The sequence below is a fragment of the Camelus dromedarius genome, chromosome 5 (assembly GCF_036321535.1).
Source record: "Camelus dromedarius isolate mCamDro1 chromosome 5, mCamDro1.pat, whole genome shotgun sequence".
Classification (NCBI taxonomy): domain Eukaryota; kingdom Metazoa; phylum Chordata; class Mammalia; order Artiodactyla; family Camelidae; genus Camelus; species Camelus dromedarius.
In genome coordinates this window covers 4,137,976-4,155,976 of record NC_087440.1, presented here as the reverse complement: position 1 = coordinate 4,155,976, position 18,001 = coordinate 4,137,976, and the positions used below count along the sequence as shown (strand labels likewise).

At 46.0% G+C, this 18,001-nt stretch overlaps 1 protein-coding gene and 1 non-coding gene across 5 annotated transcripts in view; one reads left to right on the top strand and one right to left on the bottom strand.

Moving 5' to 3' along the window:
• LOC135321264 (ubiquitin carboxyl-terminal hydrolase 3-like) overlaps positions 1–18,001 on the bottom strand; it is a 289,286-nt gene that overhangs the window by 178,817 nt on the left and 92,468 nt on the right. For 2 of the 4 annotated variants that reach the window (XM_064485504.1, XM_064485503.1), the window contains exons 1-5: positions 16,474–17,038; positions 2,980–3,217; positions 2,500–2,584; positions 2,251–2,400; positions 1,487–1,634 (exon numbers count right to left, since the gene is read on the bottom strand). In XM_064485504.1, the coding sequence (XP_064341574.1) occupies positions 1,487–1,601 (115 nt within the window). In that variant the 5' untranslated portion in view covers positions 1,602–1,634; positions 2,251–2,400; positions 2,500–2,584; positions 2,980–3,217; positions 16,474–17,038. Of the gene's footprint in view, positions 1–1,486; positions 1,635–2,250; positions 2,401–2,499; positions 2,585–2,979; positions 3,218–9,510; positions 10,160–16,473; positions 17,039–18,001 lie in introns of those variants that run through there. The other 2 variants (XM_064485506.1, XM_064485505.1) reach the window with 2 other exon arrangements.
• On the top strand, positions 5,525–5,650 carry LOC116153745 (small nucleolar RNA SNORA18). Its single transcript, XR_004137627.1, has one exon. It is a non-coding gene; the product is annotated as a small nucleolar RNA SNORA18 (small nucleolar RNA).

The following is an 18,001-nucleotide window of genomic DNA, read 5'->3' as shown; positions in this document are numbered from 1 at the left end:
ATACAACTATTATTTCAAAACAACAGCAAGTGTATGCAATATAAGAAAAGATGCATATATATATTTTAGAGGAAGCACCACCTTCCATAAATAAATAAACCAATTAAGAGGGTTAGGGAGCTCTTATTATCAAAGACTTCACTTAGAGTGCAGGTCTAGTATCTGCAGTGCACAGTTCTCTTCCCAGTTTTTGTGGTTATATAATAAAGGTTGCACTAAAGCACAAAGTGGCGGTGGAGGGGGCAGGGAATCACCACACTGGACTTACAGGTGTGCTGGGAAGCTATTCTTTTAAAATCAATGGGACTTTTTATGAAGATATGGAAAGAAAAAACATAAACTGAACACATGTTTATACTCTGCTTAAAGGGCTAGAAACCCAATATAACAGAAAATAGGCACCTGTAATCTCCAATCACTGTTCTAATTATTTAACAAAAACCAAGAGTTGGAAAATTTTTTTTACAACCAATAAGTATAATGTTTAAATCTGATCCACACTTCCCCCAAAATATCTATTAATTATTCAAATAAAAAAATACACAAAAGCCTGAAAAAAAATTCTTAAATGAGATTCTTAAACTATACACAAACAAAACACTTGAAATAACTGAAATGAAATTGGTGCAGTTAAATTAAATTGGAATTAAATTCTCACAGCATGAATTTGAGCTCTGGTAGCTGCTTCACACACCTAAGGTAAAGCCTGACTCCTTAGTTGTAGAGAACAATTTCTCCAATCAACATTTCCATTCACATTTAACATTTCCCCAATCCACATTTGCATCCATCTCACAATTAACATTCAAAGTAATTCAGATGGAAACTAGAGTTAATCTCAATTTTACTGGGTGACACTAAAATAAAAAAAAAATCAATCAACGATTTAAGTGTCAGCCCCAGATTATCTAAGTTAAGTTGTTTTTTAAAAATATTATATGAGAATATTTCTCCAACATATTGTCTATCAATTATCCCAGGGAACCAATCTGTGGCAAAAAAAAAAAAAAATTGCTCCCTAGAAATTTCAGCATGATCTTCACAAACTTTGACCAGAATCTTACCATCCCAACATTGTGCAACAAATGTTCAAAACAAAGGAATGAACAATAATCTATTATTTAAAAAAAGAATATCTGAGCATGTTCAGTAAGAACAAAGATTTAAAGAAGCTAAAACAAGTGCACTATCACAGTCAGTTACATTAAACCTGCAGGGGCATGACAGCTAATCACCAGCCTGCTCATCCCGGTGATGAGAGACAGTACAAGAACAGTCCATAAAGGTCTTCAAGGCGGGTCAAGGGTAAGTAGGCAAGCAGATTTCACAACTCAGGGGATGCTACTGGTATCCAGTGGGCAGACTCCAGGGATGCTGCTAAACATCTCGCAGTGCACAAAAGAATCCACTCCCTCCATCCAAAAAAGAATTACCTGGACCAAAATATCAAACATGGTGAGGGTGACAAACCCTGGGCTAACCTTACCTGGACTCCTGATGCTGTTACACAAGTTGAGGGTGAGGTCATCCAGGATCCTGGAGAGGGATGCAAAATCTGCCAGCTTGCATGCGTGGGGATCATCGGAATCTGCTGCAGTCATCTTTTAACTTAGCTTTGTCAGCATTTTTAATACCTTGGAAAAATGGATGCATACAAATTAAAAAACAAGTCTCAGAAAAAAATCAATGGAATAAAGCTACTATTTCAGGGGCTACCCCTATGTATTCAATATCAACTAGATATGATGTTCCTCAATAGTAAGATGGCTACCCCTATGTATTCAATATCAACTAGATATGATGTTCCTCAATAGTAAGATGACTACATATCTCTAGTTATAAAATAGACACAAAAAATAATATTAACCAAAGCCTATTTTGTTTAGATTCTCCTAAATGCTTCTAGCACCAATTCCCCACCAAAAAGTGTCTCTTCGGTGTTTTTTCTGTAAATTAAAAATAACGGATATCAAAAATAGTCACAGCGCTGTGGAAAGTCAAACCGAAATTTTCCTGAAGCCTATTTGTCCTCTTGGCCCATTACTCTCTTCCAGGAAGCCAGAGTTTCGGATCATTACAAGGAGAAAAGAAGGAAATGAATTAACGTCCTGGCACAGCATTTTGATACATTATGTAATAGGGAAAATGTGTCTGCTTGTTTGTCTATGCTTCAGAAAATGGTATTAACTTCAAAACTATCCTCAGCACACTTGTACGCCCGGGGGCACAGCCAGTCTCTTCAGTGCTCACCAACAGCAAACAGCTCCACGCCTTCATCCTTGAGTTGCTCTGACGGGGCCTCAACATCATCAGTGATGAGAACACCAATTTTTCAAGCTCGAGGCCTCATGCCAGCTTGGGTCTTGAAGCTCTGTTGGCGAATGCAGTTCAAAGCCATGTCTAGTGGGATTTTTAAAAGAGAAGGCCGTCACATAGTTATTCAGCCACAAGCTCTGACCACAAGCAAGAGCTCCAAGCGCGCCAGACACTTTTACTCACCTGTGAGGGTCCTGCCTCCTTTGTGAGGTAAATTCTCCACAGCCTGCAACAAGCTCGTCTCGTCTCCATAAGCATTTAAGTGCCCCTGTAATAGTAAGGTGAATTCAAAATATCTAAGGGATATACACAGGAATCATTACAAACAAAACAGTTCAAAATATGTATTTATAAAAATGGTTAAGTCAGAAAGCGTAAGCTATCACGACAGAGCGCTGCCCAAGTGGAAGTATAAAGGGTATTCCCAATTCAGAAGATTAGATTAGAATGAGGACACTAATAGGTAGAATCATTTTAGCAGGAACTAGATAGGTAAAAATCATGTGCTATTTAGGCATCCTATCTAACCATTATAATGTAATTCATTACAGAATCAGTTTCAGACATTTACAAAGGAAGCAGATGTATTAAAATCGCCCTTTAAAACATTACACACTTTCCCCCAAAAATTATCATTTTGTACCTGTCGTGCCTGATCCTTACCTAAGCTTCCCCTCTCCTGTCTTGTAATCTGGGAGAACTGTGATGTGTGTGGTCTGGGGCTGAAGCCGCTTTAACCCAGTGGAGGTGACTGTGGGTGGCACTTTGGCCACCAGATGTCTCCTGCCCCCACGGGGGTGATACACAACACGGTAGCTGACGACGTTCCCAGGTGCTGGTTTCCAGGTGACTCGTGTTTTGTTTCTTCATCCACCTTCAAGGTTTATCAAATCTTCCAACACTGTGAGATAAAAGGAAGATGACAATGTCACACCAGGTGAAAGAGTTTATGCCCGCCCCCCTCATTTATGTGAAAAGACGCTATCTAGTTTCTTTAGTGTATACACTATTCTGTTACTTAGCATTGTGATCTCTCATAAATTCAGGATGGCGTGTGAGCCTAATCTCAGTGAGATCACAGTAAGTTGTTTTCTCTTTATCTGGCTGGTAACTAAAAAATGGAAGTAAACATTGCAAGGATTTCTTATTTGCATTCCAGAGACTTTAGTAAAGAAAACATCCATTTCTGGAGAGAAGCTTTTAGAATTTTTATTATATTTCCATTTGTAAAGAATTCCCATAGCAAACACATTGAGGGGAATACTAAAAATTACGAATACAGGGTCAGAAATACTACTTGAGTCTTTTCAGAAAAAGGTACAATGAAGAAATGACTAGTCAGAGTGTCTGTAGTTAACTCTATCCTTTGTGATTGCCATGAACATGTAAGACTATCGACACAAAGGAACAGGAAACTCTGACACAGAAAAATACCTCAAGGGCCCTGGAGATAAACTGCGATATGCCGAGTGGCTGTAGGAAGCACTATATGTAAAAAGTGTTTGATTAATATATAAACAAAGTATTTATTAAGTTACATTTTAATAACAACCAAAAACAGGTGACCAAATCCACAAATAGCCAATCCATCCCTTTTTTCATACATAATTAGAGCCTTATATAAGCAGGAGCATTTCATTCAGTTCAGGCATCTCAGCATTCAGAGGTCATAAGCATCTTCTATATGGAGACTAAGCTGAAGAAAACACTGGGAAGAACTTTTCTTGATTCTAAAAGACATTTTCATGCTCAAACAGGCAAGGGCCACTCAAAACAACTAAAAAAAATCCTGAAAAAAATTTAAAAAATATATATACACATATATATGACCATTTTTCAGATAATGGACACCAGGCAGCACAAGACTGGGACCCCTGAGCGACGAGAAACAAATGAGAACGAGTCTGACCACTGCCCTGACTCACTGCTTAAAGTGCGTTCCCAGCCCCAGTACAGGAAGGAGGACCCAGATGGAGCCTGGTGGTCTCCCGTAATTGAGGCGGTGGTTTTTTGAGTCTGTGCAGTCCAAGGCACTTAGAATTCACAGAGCCAAGTGCTGCAGAGGAGACGGAGTTACAGAGGAAACGTTTCCTTGCGTCTTGAACCCAGTACTGATCAAGGCACAGGAATGAAGACACTACCAAAAACCACAGGAAGAACCACCTGAAAGGAGCAGAAGGAACAACTCCTGGAGCTCACGCAGGGACAGAAACGTCCCCCCACCGCCAGAGTACAACACCTCACAGTCCCCAGAACATTATATAAAGCACTAAGGAGGTTACTGCCCCAGGAGGGGAGCAAAATGAGCCCTAAACTAAAGGTTTCTCTGGTCTAGCGCTAACACTTTAAAAGAAAGCTTCAAAAATATCAAACTGTCTCCAAATGAGTTAACTGCATCCCAGAACAAAGCTTAAGGATATTGAGAAGAACATAAAAATAGCTGGCACCCAATAAAGCAAAGCTCGTATTGTTTGACTTCTAATAAGAATACCAGGAATGCACGGAAAGAAAAAAATAGGACCCATATTGTGGACTGAATGATTGTGTCTCCCCGATATCCCTATGTAAAAGCCTTAACCACCAATGTGATGGTATTTAGACCTTTGGGGAAGTTATTAGTATTAAATGAGGTCCTAAAGGTAAGGCCCTGACCTGATGGAACTGGAATCCTCATAAGAGGCAGAGGAGGCATTAGAGAACTTGTGTGCTCTCTCTATCTCTCTGTCTTTCTGTCTCTCTCTGTCTCTCCCCACATGCACAGACTGAGGAAAGGCCATGTGAAACCAAATTCTGTTAGAACTTTAAGCTGGACTTCTAGCATCCAGAACTGTGACAAAATAAATTTCTTGTTCAAGCCACCCAGTCAACATTATTTTATTAGGGCCCTAGGAGGTAAGATACCCATAAGAAGAAGAAAAATGAATCAATAGAAACAGAACTAAAAACAAATGTATGGTTACCGGTCAGGGGGTGGATAGTGGGAAGGGATAAATTGGGAGCTCAAGGTTTGCAGATACTACTATACAAAAAAGAGATAAAAAACAAGTTTTTACTGCACAGCAGAGGGAACTATATTCAATGTCTTGTCATGACCTACAATGAAAGAGAACATGAATATGAATCTATGTGTGTATACAGATGACTGACTTACTCCGCTGCACACCAGACACTAGTGCAACATTGTAAACTGACTATACTTCAATTTTTTAAAAAGGAACACCGATGGGGCTTTTTGTGTAGACCTACACCTTTGGAAACGCCTCATAGGGTAACTATGTGGTTTCCTTTCCTCGCAGAACTACATGTTAGATCTGTGGGAAAGAACAAGACAGAGCTGGTAAATAAACTATGAGAAACCTAACAAGCTCTTGTATCTTAGGTGCTGGCATATCCCAACAATCAGTACTGCTCCAGGGTGTGATAAGCTTAGGAGTAAACATGATTTGAACCTAATACATGTTCAGAGAGTGTCTAAAATTCAGAACCAGACAGATCTATCATCCCTGACCCCAAATACGTAATAGTCCTAAAGTAAATTGCTTGAGAAAATTGGATCCCAAAGATTACAGGTGAGGAGTTTTTGAAGTGTGTCCACGTTCCACTGGAGATCAAAGAAGCCCAATTTTTAAAAGAATTATGAACTGACTGACATGACAACTGCTGACTGAGCAAAAATTCTTTTTCAAAGGGCTTTCCTGAAGATTACGACTCAAACACTGGAGGAGCGAAGGTGATGGGGTGATGGGCAGTGGAAGGAATCAGAACATGTGAAATTCCTACAAAATGTATTGACTTAACCAATTTTGCCTATGTTACACAATACTTTACACTTAAAAGAAACTGAAGTCGAAATAACATATATGACTTTACACTAAAAAATTATTCAAAAGGGACACTAAATAGCTATTATAACCATATTCCATATGTTAATGATAGCAGAAAAAATATTAACCATGCTAAGTAAACACAAAGAACATATAAGAAAGATTCCAACCAAACCTCTGGGGGTGAAAAATACAGTATCTAAGATGAAAAATGCACAGGATGGTATTAACAGCAGATTAGAAACTGCAGGAAAAAATATTAATAAACTTGATGGCATGATAATAGAAACTATCCAAAAGGAAACACAAGGAAAGAAAAGAAAACTAAATAACAGCACGACAGTGAGCTGTGTGGTAACTCCAGGCCGACTAACAGATGTAGAACTGGAGCACCTGGAGAAAGTAGGGGTAGTAAATAAAATATTTGAAGAAATAATGGCCTCAGTGCCATACTGCCCAAGACAATATACAGATTCAATACAGTGCCCATCAAATTACCAACGACATTCTTCACAGAGCTGGAACAAGAAATGTGAAACTATGTATGGAAACACAAAAGACCCCGAACACTCAAAACAATCTTGAAAAAGAAGAACAGAAGTGGGGGAATCATTTTCCCTGACTTCAGACTGCACTACAAAGCTACAGCAATCAACAGTATGGCACTGGCACAAAAACAGACACATAGACCAATGAAACAGCATAGAAGGTCCAGAAATAAACCCACCCACTTATGGTCAATTAATCTACGGCAAAGGAGGCAACAATATACAATGGAGAAAAGACAGTCTCTTCAATAAGTGGTGCTGGGAAAACTGGACAGCTACCTGTAAAAGACTGAAATTAGAGCATTTTCTAACACCACGTACAAAAATAAACTCAAAATGGATTAAAGACCTCAATGTAACACCAGATACTATAAAACTCCTAGAGCAAAACATAGGCACAACACTCGCAGATATACATTACAGAAATACATTTTTTGAACCAGCTCCTGGAGAATTGGAAATAAAAGCAGAAATAAACAGATGGGATCTAATTAGACTTCAAAGCTTTTGCACAACTAAGGATACCATCAACAAAATGAAAAGACAACCTACGAAATGGGAGGAATATCTTTGCAAATGATGTGACTGACGGAGACTTATTTCCAAAATATACAAACAGCTCATACATCTTAATATCAAAGAAACAAGAAACCCAATCCAAAAATGGGCAGAAGACCTAAACAAGCAATTCTCCAATGAAGACATACAAATAGCCAACAGACACATGAAAAATGCTCAGCATCACTAATTGTCAGAGAAATGCAGATCAAAACTACAATGCGATATGACCTTACAGCAGCCAGAATGGCCATCATTGAGAAGTCTACAAATGACAGATGCTGGAGGGGGTGTGGAGAAAAGGGAACCCTTCCACACTGTTGGTGGGAGTGTAGATTGGTGCAGCCACTATGGAGGACAGTATGGAGGCTCCTTAAAAAAATGAAAATAGACCTACTATGTGATCCAGCAATCCCACTCCTGGGAACTTATCTGGAGGAAAATAAAATTCAAAAAGACACATGCACCCCAATGCTCACAGCAGCAATATTCATGATAGCCAAGACATGGAGACACCCCAAATGTTCAGTGACAGATGACTTGATAAAGAAGATGGAACACTACTCAGCCACACAGAAAGAAGAAAATAATGCCATTTGCAGCCATACGGACGGACCTGAAGACTGTCATTCTAAGTGAAGTAGGCCGGAAAGAGAAAGAAAAATGCCATATGACATCATTTATATGAGGAATCTAAAAAATAATAACAATAATAATAAGGCCACCAGTGTACTAATTATCATTTTGACTTCTTGAATACGTGTAAGCACATCTGACTGTCCTTTATGATTGGATTACCATATTCTTATTTTGTAGTTGGGTTTATTCCTTTAATAACTATGTAAGTTTAAAAACCTAATCTCTTCTCAGAATCAGTACATACATGTAAACTAAAAAAAAGTTACAGTATACCGTATCTATGTATCTACATGCAATATAATGTGTATGTGCAGTCAAACTGTAGTAATTCTACCTAATAAAACTGGAAAAGGAAGGGAAAAAAAACACAGACATACAGATCAATGAAACAGAATAGACAGCCCAGACATAAACCCACAAACATTCGGTCAATTCATCTTCGACAAAGGAGGCAAGAACATACAGTGGAGTAAAGACAGTCTCTTCAGCAAAGCATGTAGGGAAAACTGGACAGCTGCATGTAAATCACTGAAGTCAGAATACTCCCTCACACCCTACACAGAAGTAAATTCAAAATGGCTTAAAGACTTAAACATAAGATAACGCACTATACATCTCTTAGAAGAAAACATAGGCAAAACATTATCTTACATACATCTCAGCCATGTTGTCCTAGGGCAGTCTACCGCAGCAATAGAAATAAAAGCACAAATAAACAAACAAATGGGACCAAGCTGAATTTATCAGCTTTTGCACAGGAAAGGAAATCATAAGCAAAACAGAAGGACAACCTATGAGATGGGAGAAAATATTTGCAAAAGATGAGACTGACAAGGGTTAATTTCCAGAATACAGAAACAGCTCACACAACTGAATAACCAAAACACCACCCAATTCAAAAAATGGGCAGAAAATTTAAACCAGCATTTCTACAATGAAGACATACAAATGGCCAGCAGGCACATGAAAAAAGGCTCAATGTTGCTAATTATCAAACAAATACAAGTCAAAACTACAATGAGGTATCATCTCACACAAGTTAGAACAGCCATCATTCAAAAGTCCACAAAGGATAAATGCTGGAAAGGCTGTAGAGAAAAGGGAAGCCTCCTACATTGTTGGTGGGAATGTAGTTTTGTGCAGCCAATGTGGAAAACAGGAGGGAGATTCCTCAAAAGACTAAAAAGACACTTGTCAAAAGCTTTTAATCTCGGGGACAGGCTAACAAGCTCCCAAAGGCCCAGGCCTCGCCCGTTATCCTGCCCCAGGCCGCCTGTGCCCCACAGGGTTCGGGGCGGCCTCCGCTCCCAGGGCAGGTCCACCTGCGAGGGAAGGCCACGGACTCAGGGCCAGTCGGAGGTGGTCCGGAGCGGTCCAGCGCCCTCCCATCTCCCGGGGCTGCTCCGACTTTCCCAAACCCGCTCATGAGGGGCGGCCAAGAAAGATGCGGGATTCAGTGACTACTAAACAACCGGGGCGGCGGCCGGGACCCGCCTCAGTGTCCTGACGGGACGCGCGGCCCGGACCTCACCCACGCACCCCGCCCTGTGCGCCTCCCCAACTGCACAGCCCAGCCCTCACCCGCCGGCTCCCCGACCTGCACGCCCCGACCAGCGCCCCCTTACCTGCTCGGCGACGGCAGCAGAGCGACAGCAAGCGGCGGGTGGCCGAGACCCCAGGCGGCGTTCCTCCTCCGGGAGCTGGCTCAGGAGCACCCGGCTCCCGCCCAGCGTCCGCACGCTCTGGGCGCGCTCCCGCGTCCGCGCGGGTCGTTGCGCTCCCCTCCCCCTCCCGCCCTCCGCGCGGACGCTAGGCTCCTGCAGTAGGGTCCCGGCACCCAACTAGAATCACCACAGGTTCGGGCCAGGCCACACCCACCCCCAGGCCCACGCCCCCTGTCGCCGCCCCCCACTCAGTCACTGCCTCCCAACCCCCTGCCAGGCCTGGTCCCCGATGGATCCATTGATAGATTGATCTCACCAAGACAAGGCTCCTTCTCACAAGGAAGTCTCCGCCCCTAGACTGCGCCCCACTAGGTCCTAAGCTACAGCCCCCGCAAACCAAGCTGACCTTTCATGCCTCACCCCAGGCCCCCCCACCTTACAGAGATAGTCCCCTCACCCTTCACCCCGGGATTACCCCCAACCCCTCAGCCGGGTGCCCCCACTCCAAGCGGCCCTCACCGTGGGCGGGACCCCCTAACCCCTCAACTGGGTCACTTCCACCCCTAGTGACCCCCTCACCCCTCAGCCTGTCCCCCTTCACCGCGGGATCCCCCACACCCAGAGTGCACCCCTAACCCAGCTGACCCCCTCACCCCTCACCTAACGGGGGCGGGGCTGTCCCGGCTCCGATCACCAGGGCGTCAACCGCCAGACAGGGATCCCGGGCAGCGTGCGGGCACACAGCCCTGTGTCCCAGGCTCCCGGGCCTAGGCGGGTGGGGCTGGAGGCCGTTCCAAATCCCACCCGGGCGCCCTGCCCCACCCCCGACCCCCTTACCGCCCCCCCCGTCCAGTACCTCGTCTGAGCCGATGGGTCAGAGTGGTCCCGGGCTGCACACCGCCCGCCAGGGGGCGCTGGGTGGTTGACGGTGCTGCCGGGTGGGAGGGTGCAGCCCGGTCCTGGGATGGACAGCAGGCGGCAGCGGCGGCGGCAGCGGGGAGGGAGGCTGCCCTGGGAGAGCCAGTAGACTTGCTACCATCTCCCCCGCTGCCTGGCCTGGAGCAGCCTCTGCTACCCCAGCCTCCTGGAAAGAATTCCTCCCTGTCAGCCTGCTCCTAGGAGGCAGGCGCGGTGTGGTCAGGGAGGCGCAGCGGCCGCGGCGGTGGCCATAGCGGCGGATGAGACGGCTGGACTGGGGCTGCCCCATTCTACAGCAGGGATTCGATTAAAATTTCCTGCTGTCCCTACTCACACTTCAAGAAACCTGCCTCCCAGGAGCAGGCTGACCCCTACCCTGCGTCCCAGGAACCTGGGGCGGTAGAGGGCGCCACCAGGCCAGGCTGCAGGGGAGATGGGAGCAAGTCCACCAAGAGCATCTGGGACAAGGCCTTCTTTCCTCACAGCTGCTGCCGCCACCACCAATAATTACTCGACCCCTGACCACACCCCGCAGGCCTCCCAGGAGCAAGCTAACCACCAAATGTGTGTCCCTCAAAGGGGGGGGAAGAAGATGCCCCCAGTCAAGCCAGGGCTCAGGGGACATGGGAACAAATCCAGGGGCTCACACCTGTCAGTCCCCCTTCCGCCTCAGCAGCCACCACTCCCTGACCAAACTGTGAAAGGATCCCCAGAGATGGCTGACCTGGGGATGTGCCTCCATTCAACCTGGGGCAGCAGACACTGCCCCCAGGGCAGGGCACAAGGAGTTGGGAGCAATTTCACAGGCTCACACAGGGTACCTCCCTTATCCCGCTTCCACAGCTGCCACGACTGCCTTCACCCCAGCTCCCTCAGTGGACCAGCCAGGGCTCTGGGGAGCAGTCAGACCTAAAGATGAACCTGGGGCAGCAGAGGCCGCCCCCAGGTCAAACTGCAGGTGAGATGTGAGCAAATGACTGGCTGGTGAGGGGGTAGCCCCCCTCCTCCTCCCGCCACCACTACTGCTGCTGCCATCCTCCCAGCCCCCTGACCACACTGAGCCCCAGGTCTTACTAAAGTCAAATTGAGGGAAAATATCTTAACATAATAAAAACTATTTATAACGTCCCTACAGCCACCACAATAACCTACACTGAAAAGCTGAAAGCCTGTCTGCTAAAATCTGGAACAACACAAGGATGCCCACTCTCACCACTTCTATTCATTCAATATACTTTGGAAGCTCTAGTAGAGCAATTAGACAAGAAAAAGATATAAAAGACATCCAAATTGGAAGAGAAGAGGTAAAATTGTCACTATATGTGGATAGCATAACACTATATATGGAAAATCCTAAAGGCTCCACACAAAAACGACTAGAGCTAATAAAAGAATAGAGCAAGGTAGCAGAATACAACATCGACATACAGAAATCGGTGGCTCTTCATTACACATGAAAGTAATAATCCCTTTTAAAATTGCATCCAAAAAATTAAGACTCAGGAACAAATCTAAACTAGGAAGTGAAAGACTTACATGAGACCTACAAAACACTGACTAAGGAAACTAAAAGACGACTTACAGAAATGCAAAGATAGCCCATGTTCTTGCATTGGAAGAATTAATATTATGAAAAGGTCCATACTGCCCAGAGCAAACTACAGATTCTTATCAAATCACCCAGGACATTCTTCACAAAACTAGAACAAATCATCTTAAAATTTATACAGAATCACTAAAGACCCAGAATGAACGAACCATTACTGAAGAAAAAGAATGAAGCAGAAGGAATAACCCTCCCAGATTGAGACACTACTACAGAGCTACAATCAAACCACCATGATACTGGTACAAAAACAGACCTACAGATTAATGGAACAGAATAGAGAGCCCAGACATAAACCCACAAACATTCGGTCACTTTATATTGGACAAAGGAGGCAAGAACATGCAATGGAGTGAAGACTTTAGCTTCAGCAAATGGTGTAGGCAAAACTGGACAGCTGCATGCATATCAATGAAGTTAGAATACTCCCGCACATCATTCTCAAAAATAAATGCAAAATGGCTTAAAGACTTCAGTAGAAGACAAGACACTACAAGTCTCTTGGAAGAAAATATAAGCAAAACATTATCACACATACCTCTCAGCAATATTTTCCTACAGCAGTCTACCCAAGCAATAGAAATAAAAGCAAAAACAAACAAACAAACAGGACCTAACTGAACTGACAAGCTTCTCCACAGCAAATGAAACCATAAGCAAAATAAAATGACAACCTACAGGATGGGAGAAAATATTTGACAAAGGCTGATTTTCCCGAATATAGAAACAGCTCACACAATTTAATAACAAAAAACAAACAACCCAATCCAAAAATGGGCAGAAGATTTAAACATACATTTCTCCAATGAAGACATACAAATGGCCAGTAGGCACATGAAAAAAAGCTCAGTATCTCTAATTATCAGAGAAATGCAAATCAAAACTCCAATGAGGTATCACCTCAAACTAGTCAGAATGGCCATCATAAATGATAAATGCTAGAGAGGGTATGGAGAAAAAGGAAGCCTCCTACACTGTTGCTAGGAAATGTAGTTTGGTGAAGCCATTATGGAAAACAGTATGCAAATTCCTCAAAAAACTAAAAACAGACTTACCACATGAACCAGCAATGCCACTTCTGGGTATATATCCGGAGGAAACTCCAATGTGAAAACATACCTCCATCCTAATGGTCACAGCACCACACTATACAACAGCCGAGACATGGAAGCAACCTACATATAGCAACAGATGACTGGATAAAGAAATTGGGGTATTTTTATACAGTGGAATACTATGCTGCCATAAAAAAGAAGAAAATAATTCTATTTGTGGCAATGTGGATGGACCTAGAGAACATTATTCTAAATTAAGCAAGCCAAAAAGAGAAAGAACAATACCATATGATATCACTCATATGTGGAATCTTAACAAAAAAAAAGAAAAAAAGGAAAAAGAAAGAAAAAGGACACTATGAACTCATCTACAATACAGAAACAGTCTCGTACACATAGTAAACAATCTCATGGTTACCAGGCAAAGGGGGTGGGAAGGGATAAATTTGGGAGTTTGAGATTTACATATGGTAGCCACTATATATATTACATATATATATATAAAACATATATAGGCTTAAAAATATTTTTCTTCTGTATATCACAGAGACCTACCTAAGTTCAATACCTAGTAATATCCTGTAATGGAAACACCGCTACAGCCACCGCCTTAGGAAGCAAGAGAAGAAAGGAAAGGAGAGTCAGTTACCCCAGGCTAGAACCCAATCCTTTGGAAGTCCTTGCTGGTGCCCAAACACTGTCCGCTGAGGGCACTGCACCCTCTTCTAAGGAGAAGGCTGACTTGAGGACGTGCCTCCAGGGAACCTGGGGCAGCAGAGGCCGCCCCCAGTCCAGGACACGGGGGAGATGGGAGCAAATCCACAGGCTGGCACAGAGCAGCCCCCTTTCTCCTGCCCTCGCAGCTGCCACCACTGCAGTCTTCCCCGCTCCCTGACCAAATCGTATAGGCATCCAGGAAGCAGGCTGACCTAAACAGATGAGTCCTGCAACCCTGGGGCAGCAGAAGCTGCCACAAGGCCAGGCCCCTGGGGAGATGGAGATAAATTCAAGGGCTTGCACAGGGCAGCCTCACTCCCGCCCCCACCCCCTGCACCCTGACCTCACCATGCCAGCCTCCTTGGAGCAGAATGACCTATAGACTTGGAACCAATGCTCCTGGGGCAGCCAGGCCAACCCAAGGCCAAGCCACAGGGGAAGATAGGAGCAAATGACTGGCTGGCAAGAGGTAGCCCCTCTCCTCCTGCCACCACTACTGCTGCTGCCATCCTCCCAGGCCCCTGACCACACTGAGCCCCTGGTCTTACTAAAGTGGGTATGTAAGGAGAGGGAACATATCTCAACATAATAAAAGCGATTTATGACAAACCTACAGCCAGCATCATACTCTACACTGAAAAGCTGAAAGCCTGTCTGCTAACATCTGGGATAAGACAAGGATGCCCATTCTTACCACTCCTATCTTACCACTCCTATTTAATATAGTATTGGAAATCCTAGTAGAGCAAATAGACAAGAAAAAGAAATAAAAGAGATCCAAATTGGAGGAGAAGAAGTAAATTTCTCACTATGTGGATGACATAATACTATATATGGAAAACTCTAAAAGCTCCACACAGAAACAACTAGAGCTAATAAAAGAATTCAGCAAGGTAGCAGGATACAACATCAACATACAGAAATCAGTGGTATTTAAATACATGAAAGTAATAATCCTTTTTAATATTGCATCCAAAAAAAAAAAAAAAAGACTCAGGAATAAATCTGACCCAGGAAGTAAAGACTTACATGCAGAGACCTACAAAACACTGCACAAGGAAATTAAAGAGGACTTAAAGAAATGAAAGATAGCCCACATTCTAGCATTGGAAGAATTAATACTGTGAAAATGGCCACACTGTCCAGAGCAACCTACAGATAAAATGCAATCCCTATCAAATTACCCAGGACATTTTTTCACAGAACTAGAACAAAACATCCTACACTTGATACAAAATCACTACAGACCCAGAATTTCCAAAGCATTACTGAAGAAAAAGAAAGAAGCAGGAGGAATAGCCCTCCCAGACTTCACACACAGCCACAGAGCCACAATCAAACCACCATGGCATTGGTACAAAAACAGACCTATGCATCAACGGAACAGAATAGAGCGCCCAGACATAAACCCACAAACATTCCATCAATTCATCTTGGACAAAGGAGGCAAGAACATACAATGCAGTCAAGATCGTCTCTTTAGCAAATGGTGTAGGCAAAACTGGACAGCTACATGCAAATCAATGAAGTTAGAATACTGCCTCAAACCGCACACAAAAATAAACGCAAAATGGCTTCAAGAATTAAACATAAGAAAAGACACTACAAACCTCTCAGAAAAAAACATAGGCAAAACATGGTCTGTCATACATCTCAGCAATGTTCTCCTAAGGCAGTCTACCCAAGCAATAGAAATAAAAGCACAAATAAACAGACAAATGGGACCAAAGTGAACTCATAAGCTTTTGCACAGCAAAGGAAAACATAAAACAAAATGACAACCTATGGGATGGGAGAACGTATTTGCCAACGATGCGACTGACAGGTTTAATTTCCAGAATATAGAAGCAGCTCATACAACTTAACAACAACAAAACAAACAGCCCAATCCAAAAATGGGCAGAAGATCTAAACCAGCACTTCTCCAATGAAGACATACAAATGGCCAGCAGGCACATGAAAAAAGGCTCAACGTGGCTCATTAACAGAACTGCAAATCAACTCTCCAATGAGGCATCACCTCACACCGGTCAGAATGCCCAGCATTCGAAAGTCCACAAAGGAGAAATGCTGGAGAGGCTGTGGAGAAAAGGGAACCCTCCTACACTGCTGGTGGGAATGTAGTTTGGTGCAGCCATTGTGGAAAACAGTAGGCAGATTCCTCAAAAGACTAAAACTAGACTTCCAAAAGCTTTTGATCCCAAAGGTAGGGTGACCCGCTCCCAAAGGCCCAGGCCTCGCCCGTTATTCCGCCCCAGGTCGCTTGTGCCCAGGAGGGTCCAGGGCGGCCTGCAGTCGCCAGGCAGGTCGACCTGTGCAGGAAGGCCGTGGCCTGAGGGCTGGTCGGAGGTGCTCCAGGCCCATCTGGCGCCCTCCCACCTCCCGGGGCTGCTCCCGCTTTCCCAAACCTCCCTATGAGCGGCGACAGAAACGAGGGGGCTCAGTGACCACGAATGTGCGGGGCGGGTGTGGGGGGCACCACGAACCAGGGCGGCGGCCCGGACCAGCCTCATGGTCCTAACAGGCCCAGACCTCACCTACGCACCCCGGCCTGGGCGCCTCCACAACGCAGCCCAGGCCTCACCCGCCGGCTCCCCGACCTGCGCGCCCCCACCAGCGCCCCCTTACCTGCTCGGCGGCGGCAGCGGAGGCGACGGCCCGCGGCGGCCCAGACCCCCAGGCCGCGTTCCTCCTCAGCGAGCCGGTCCAGGAGCGCCCGGCTCCCGCCAGCGTCCACAGGCTCTGGGCGCGCTCCCGCGTCCGCGCGCGCCCCTCCTCCTACAGCCCGCAGCGGGGAACCTCGGCCTGGTTCTGTTGAAGTGCAGAAACTTGGTGGCTGGGGCCGAGCGGGGCCAGGCGGGTCTGGGTGGTGGGGGAGCACACCCTGGGGCTGGGCCTGGGCTTGGCAGGGTCCCCATCGGCAATGCCCCCACCCCGTCACTGACCGGCCTGGCAGCCAACTAGATCCAATACAGGCATTGAGCCAGGCCACACCCCCAAGCCCCTCTCCCCTTGCTAGCCTCCCCACACCTGCTTGCCTTCCCCCCACGCCAGCCAGGCCTGTCCCCAGCCAAACCCCCAATACGGGGCTCCTTACCTCACATCAAGGTCCCAGCCCCCACACTCTGCCCAGCTTGGTCCTACCCTATGGCCTCCACACCCCAAGCTGACCCCTCATGCCTTACCCAGGGTCCCTCCAGCATCCCAAGATCATCCCTTCACCCCTCTCCCCAAGATTATCCCCCACCCCCAGCTGGATCCCCTTAACTCCGAGTGCCCCTCACACTTCAGTGGGGACACTTCCAATCCAAGTGGCCCCTCACCCCTCAGCCTGTCCCCCTTCACCGCGGATCCCCTGTCTCTCTGAGTGCACCCCTATCTGGAGCTGACCCCCTCACCCCCACCCTGCTGGGGGCGAGGCGGTCTAGGCTCTGGTCACCATGGCGACAGCCGCCAGAGGAGGATCTGGCATATTGTGTCTGCACAGCACTGTGTCCAAGGCTCCTGGGTGCAGTGGGCCGGGCTGGAGGCTGTTCCAGTTCCTGCCCAGGTGCCCTGCTGCCCATGCCTTGTGCCATGTCTCAGTCAGGTGGTCAGGGTGTCCTGGGCTGCTTGCCGCTGGCCTGTGGGCCTTGGGTGGGTGATGGCACAGTTGGTGATCCGGACCCCCCCCAGAGCGGAGGCCCTGGGCCCAGGGTCCTGTGGGGGTAGGGAGGGAGTAAGGTGCGGCAGAGCCCTAGGATGGAGAGCAGACGGTGGGCTGTGTGCATGGCCTGGGCTAGGCCCAGGTGGGTGCGGTGACCCTGTTCGTTTTAGCCCGGGAAGAGGGAAGAGGGGCAGGAGCTTTGAAAGTGTCCACATTAGGAACCCAAAGCTGGAAAGCAACGGGGGCAACTGCACTGGCCAGGCCACATTGGCACCCGCCAGGATGCTGGTTCCTCACATCCAGGAAGACTTGACCACTGATAGGCCAGTGAGACATCCTCCTCCAACCCCCCCCCCCCCCATAGTGTAGTTTACAGGCAACTGAAGGGACTTTGACAGGTAATTTTAATCACCAATAACTGTTACTTTCTCTGTGGGAGATCAGGTCCACAGTCATGGTGAACATGGCAGGGGTCCTGCCCGAACTCCAGCCTGGGGCAGAGGAGGACCT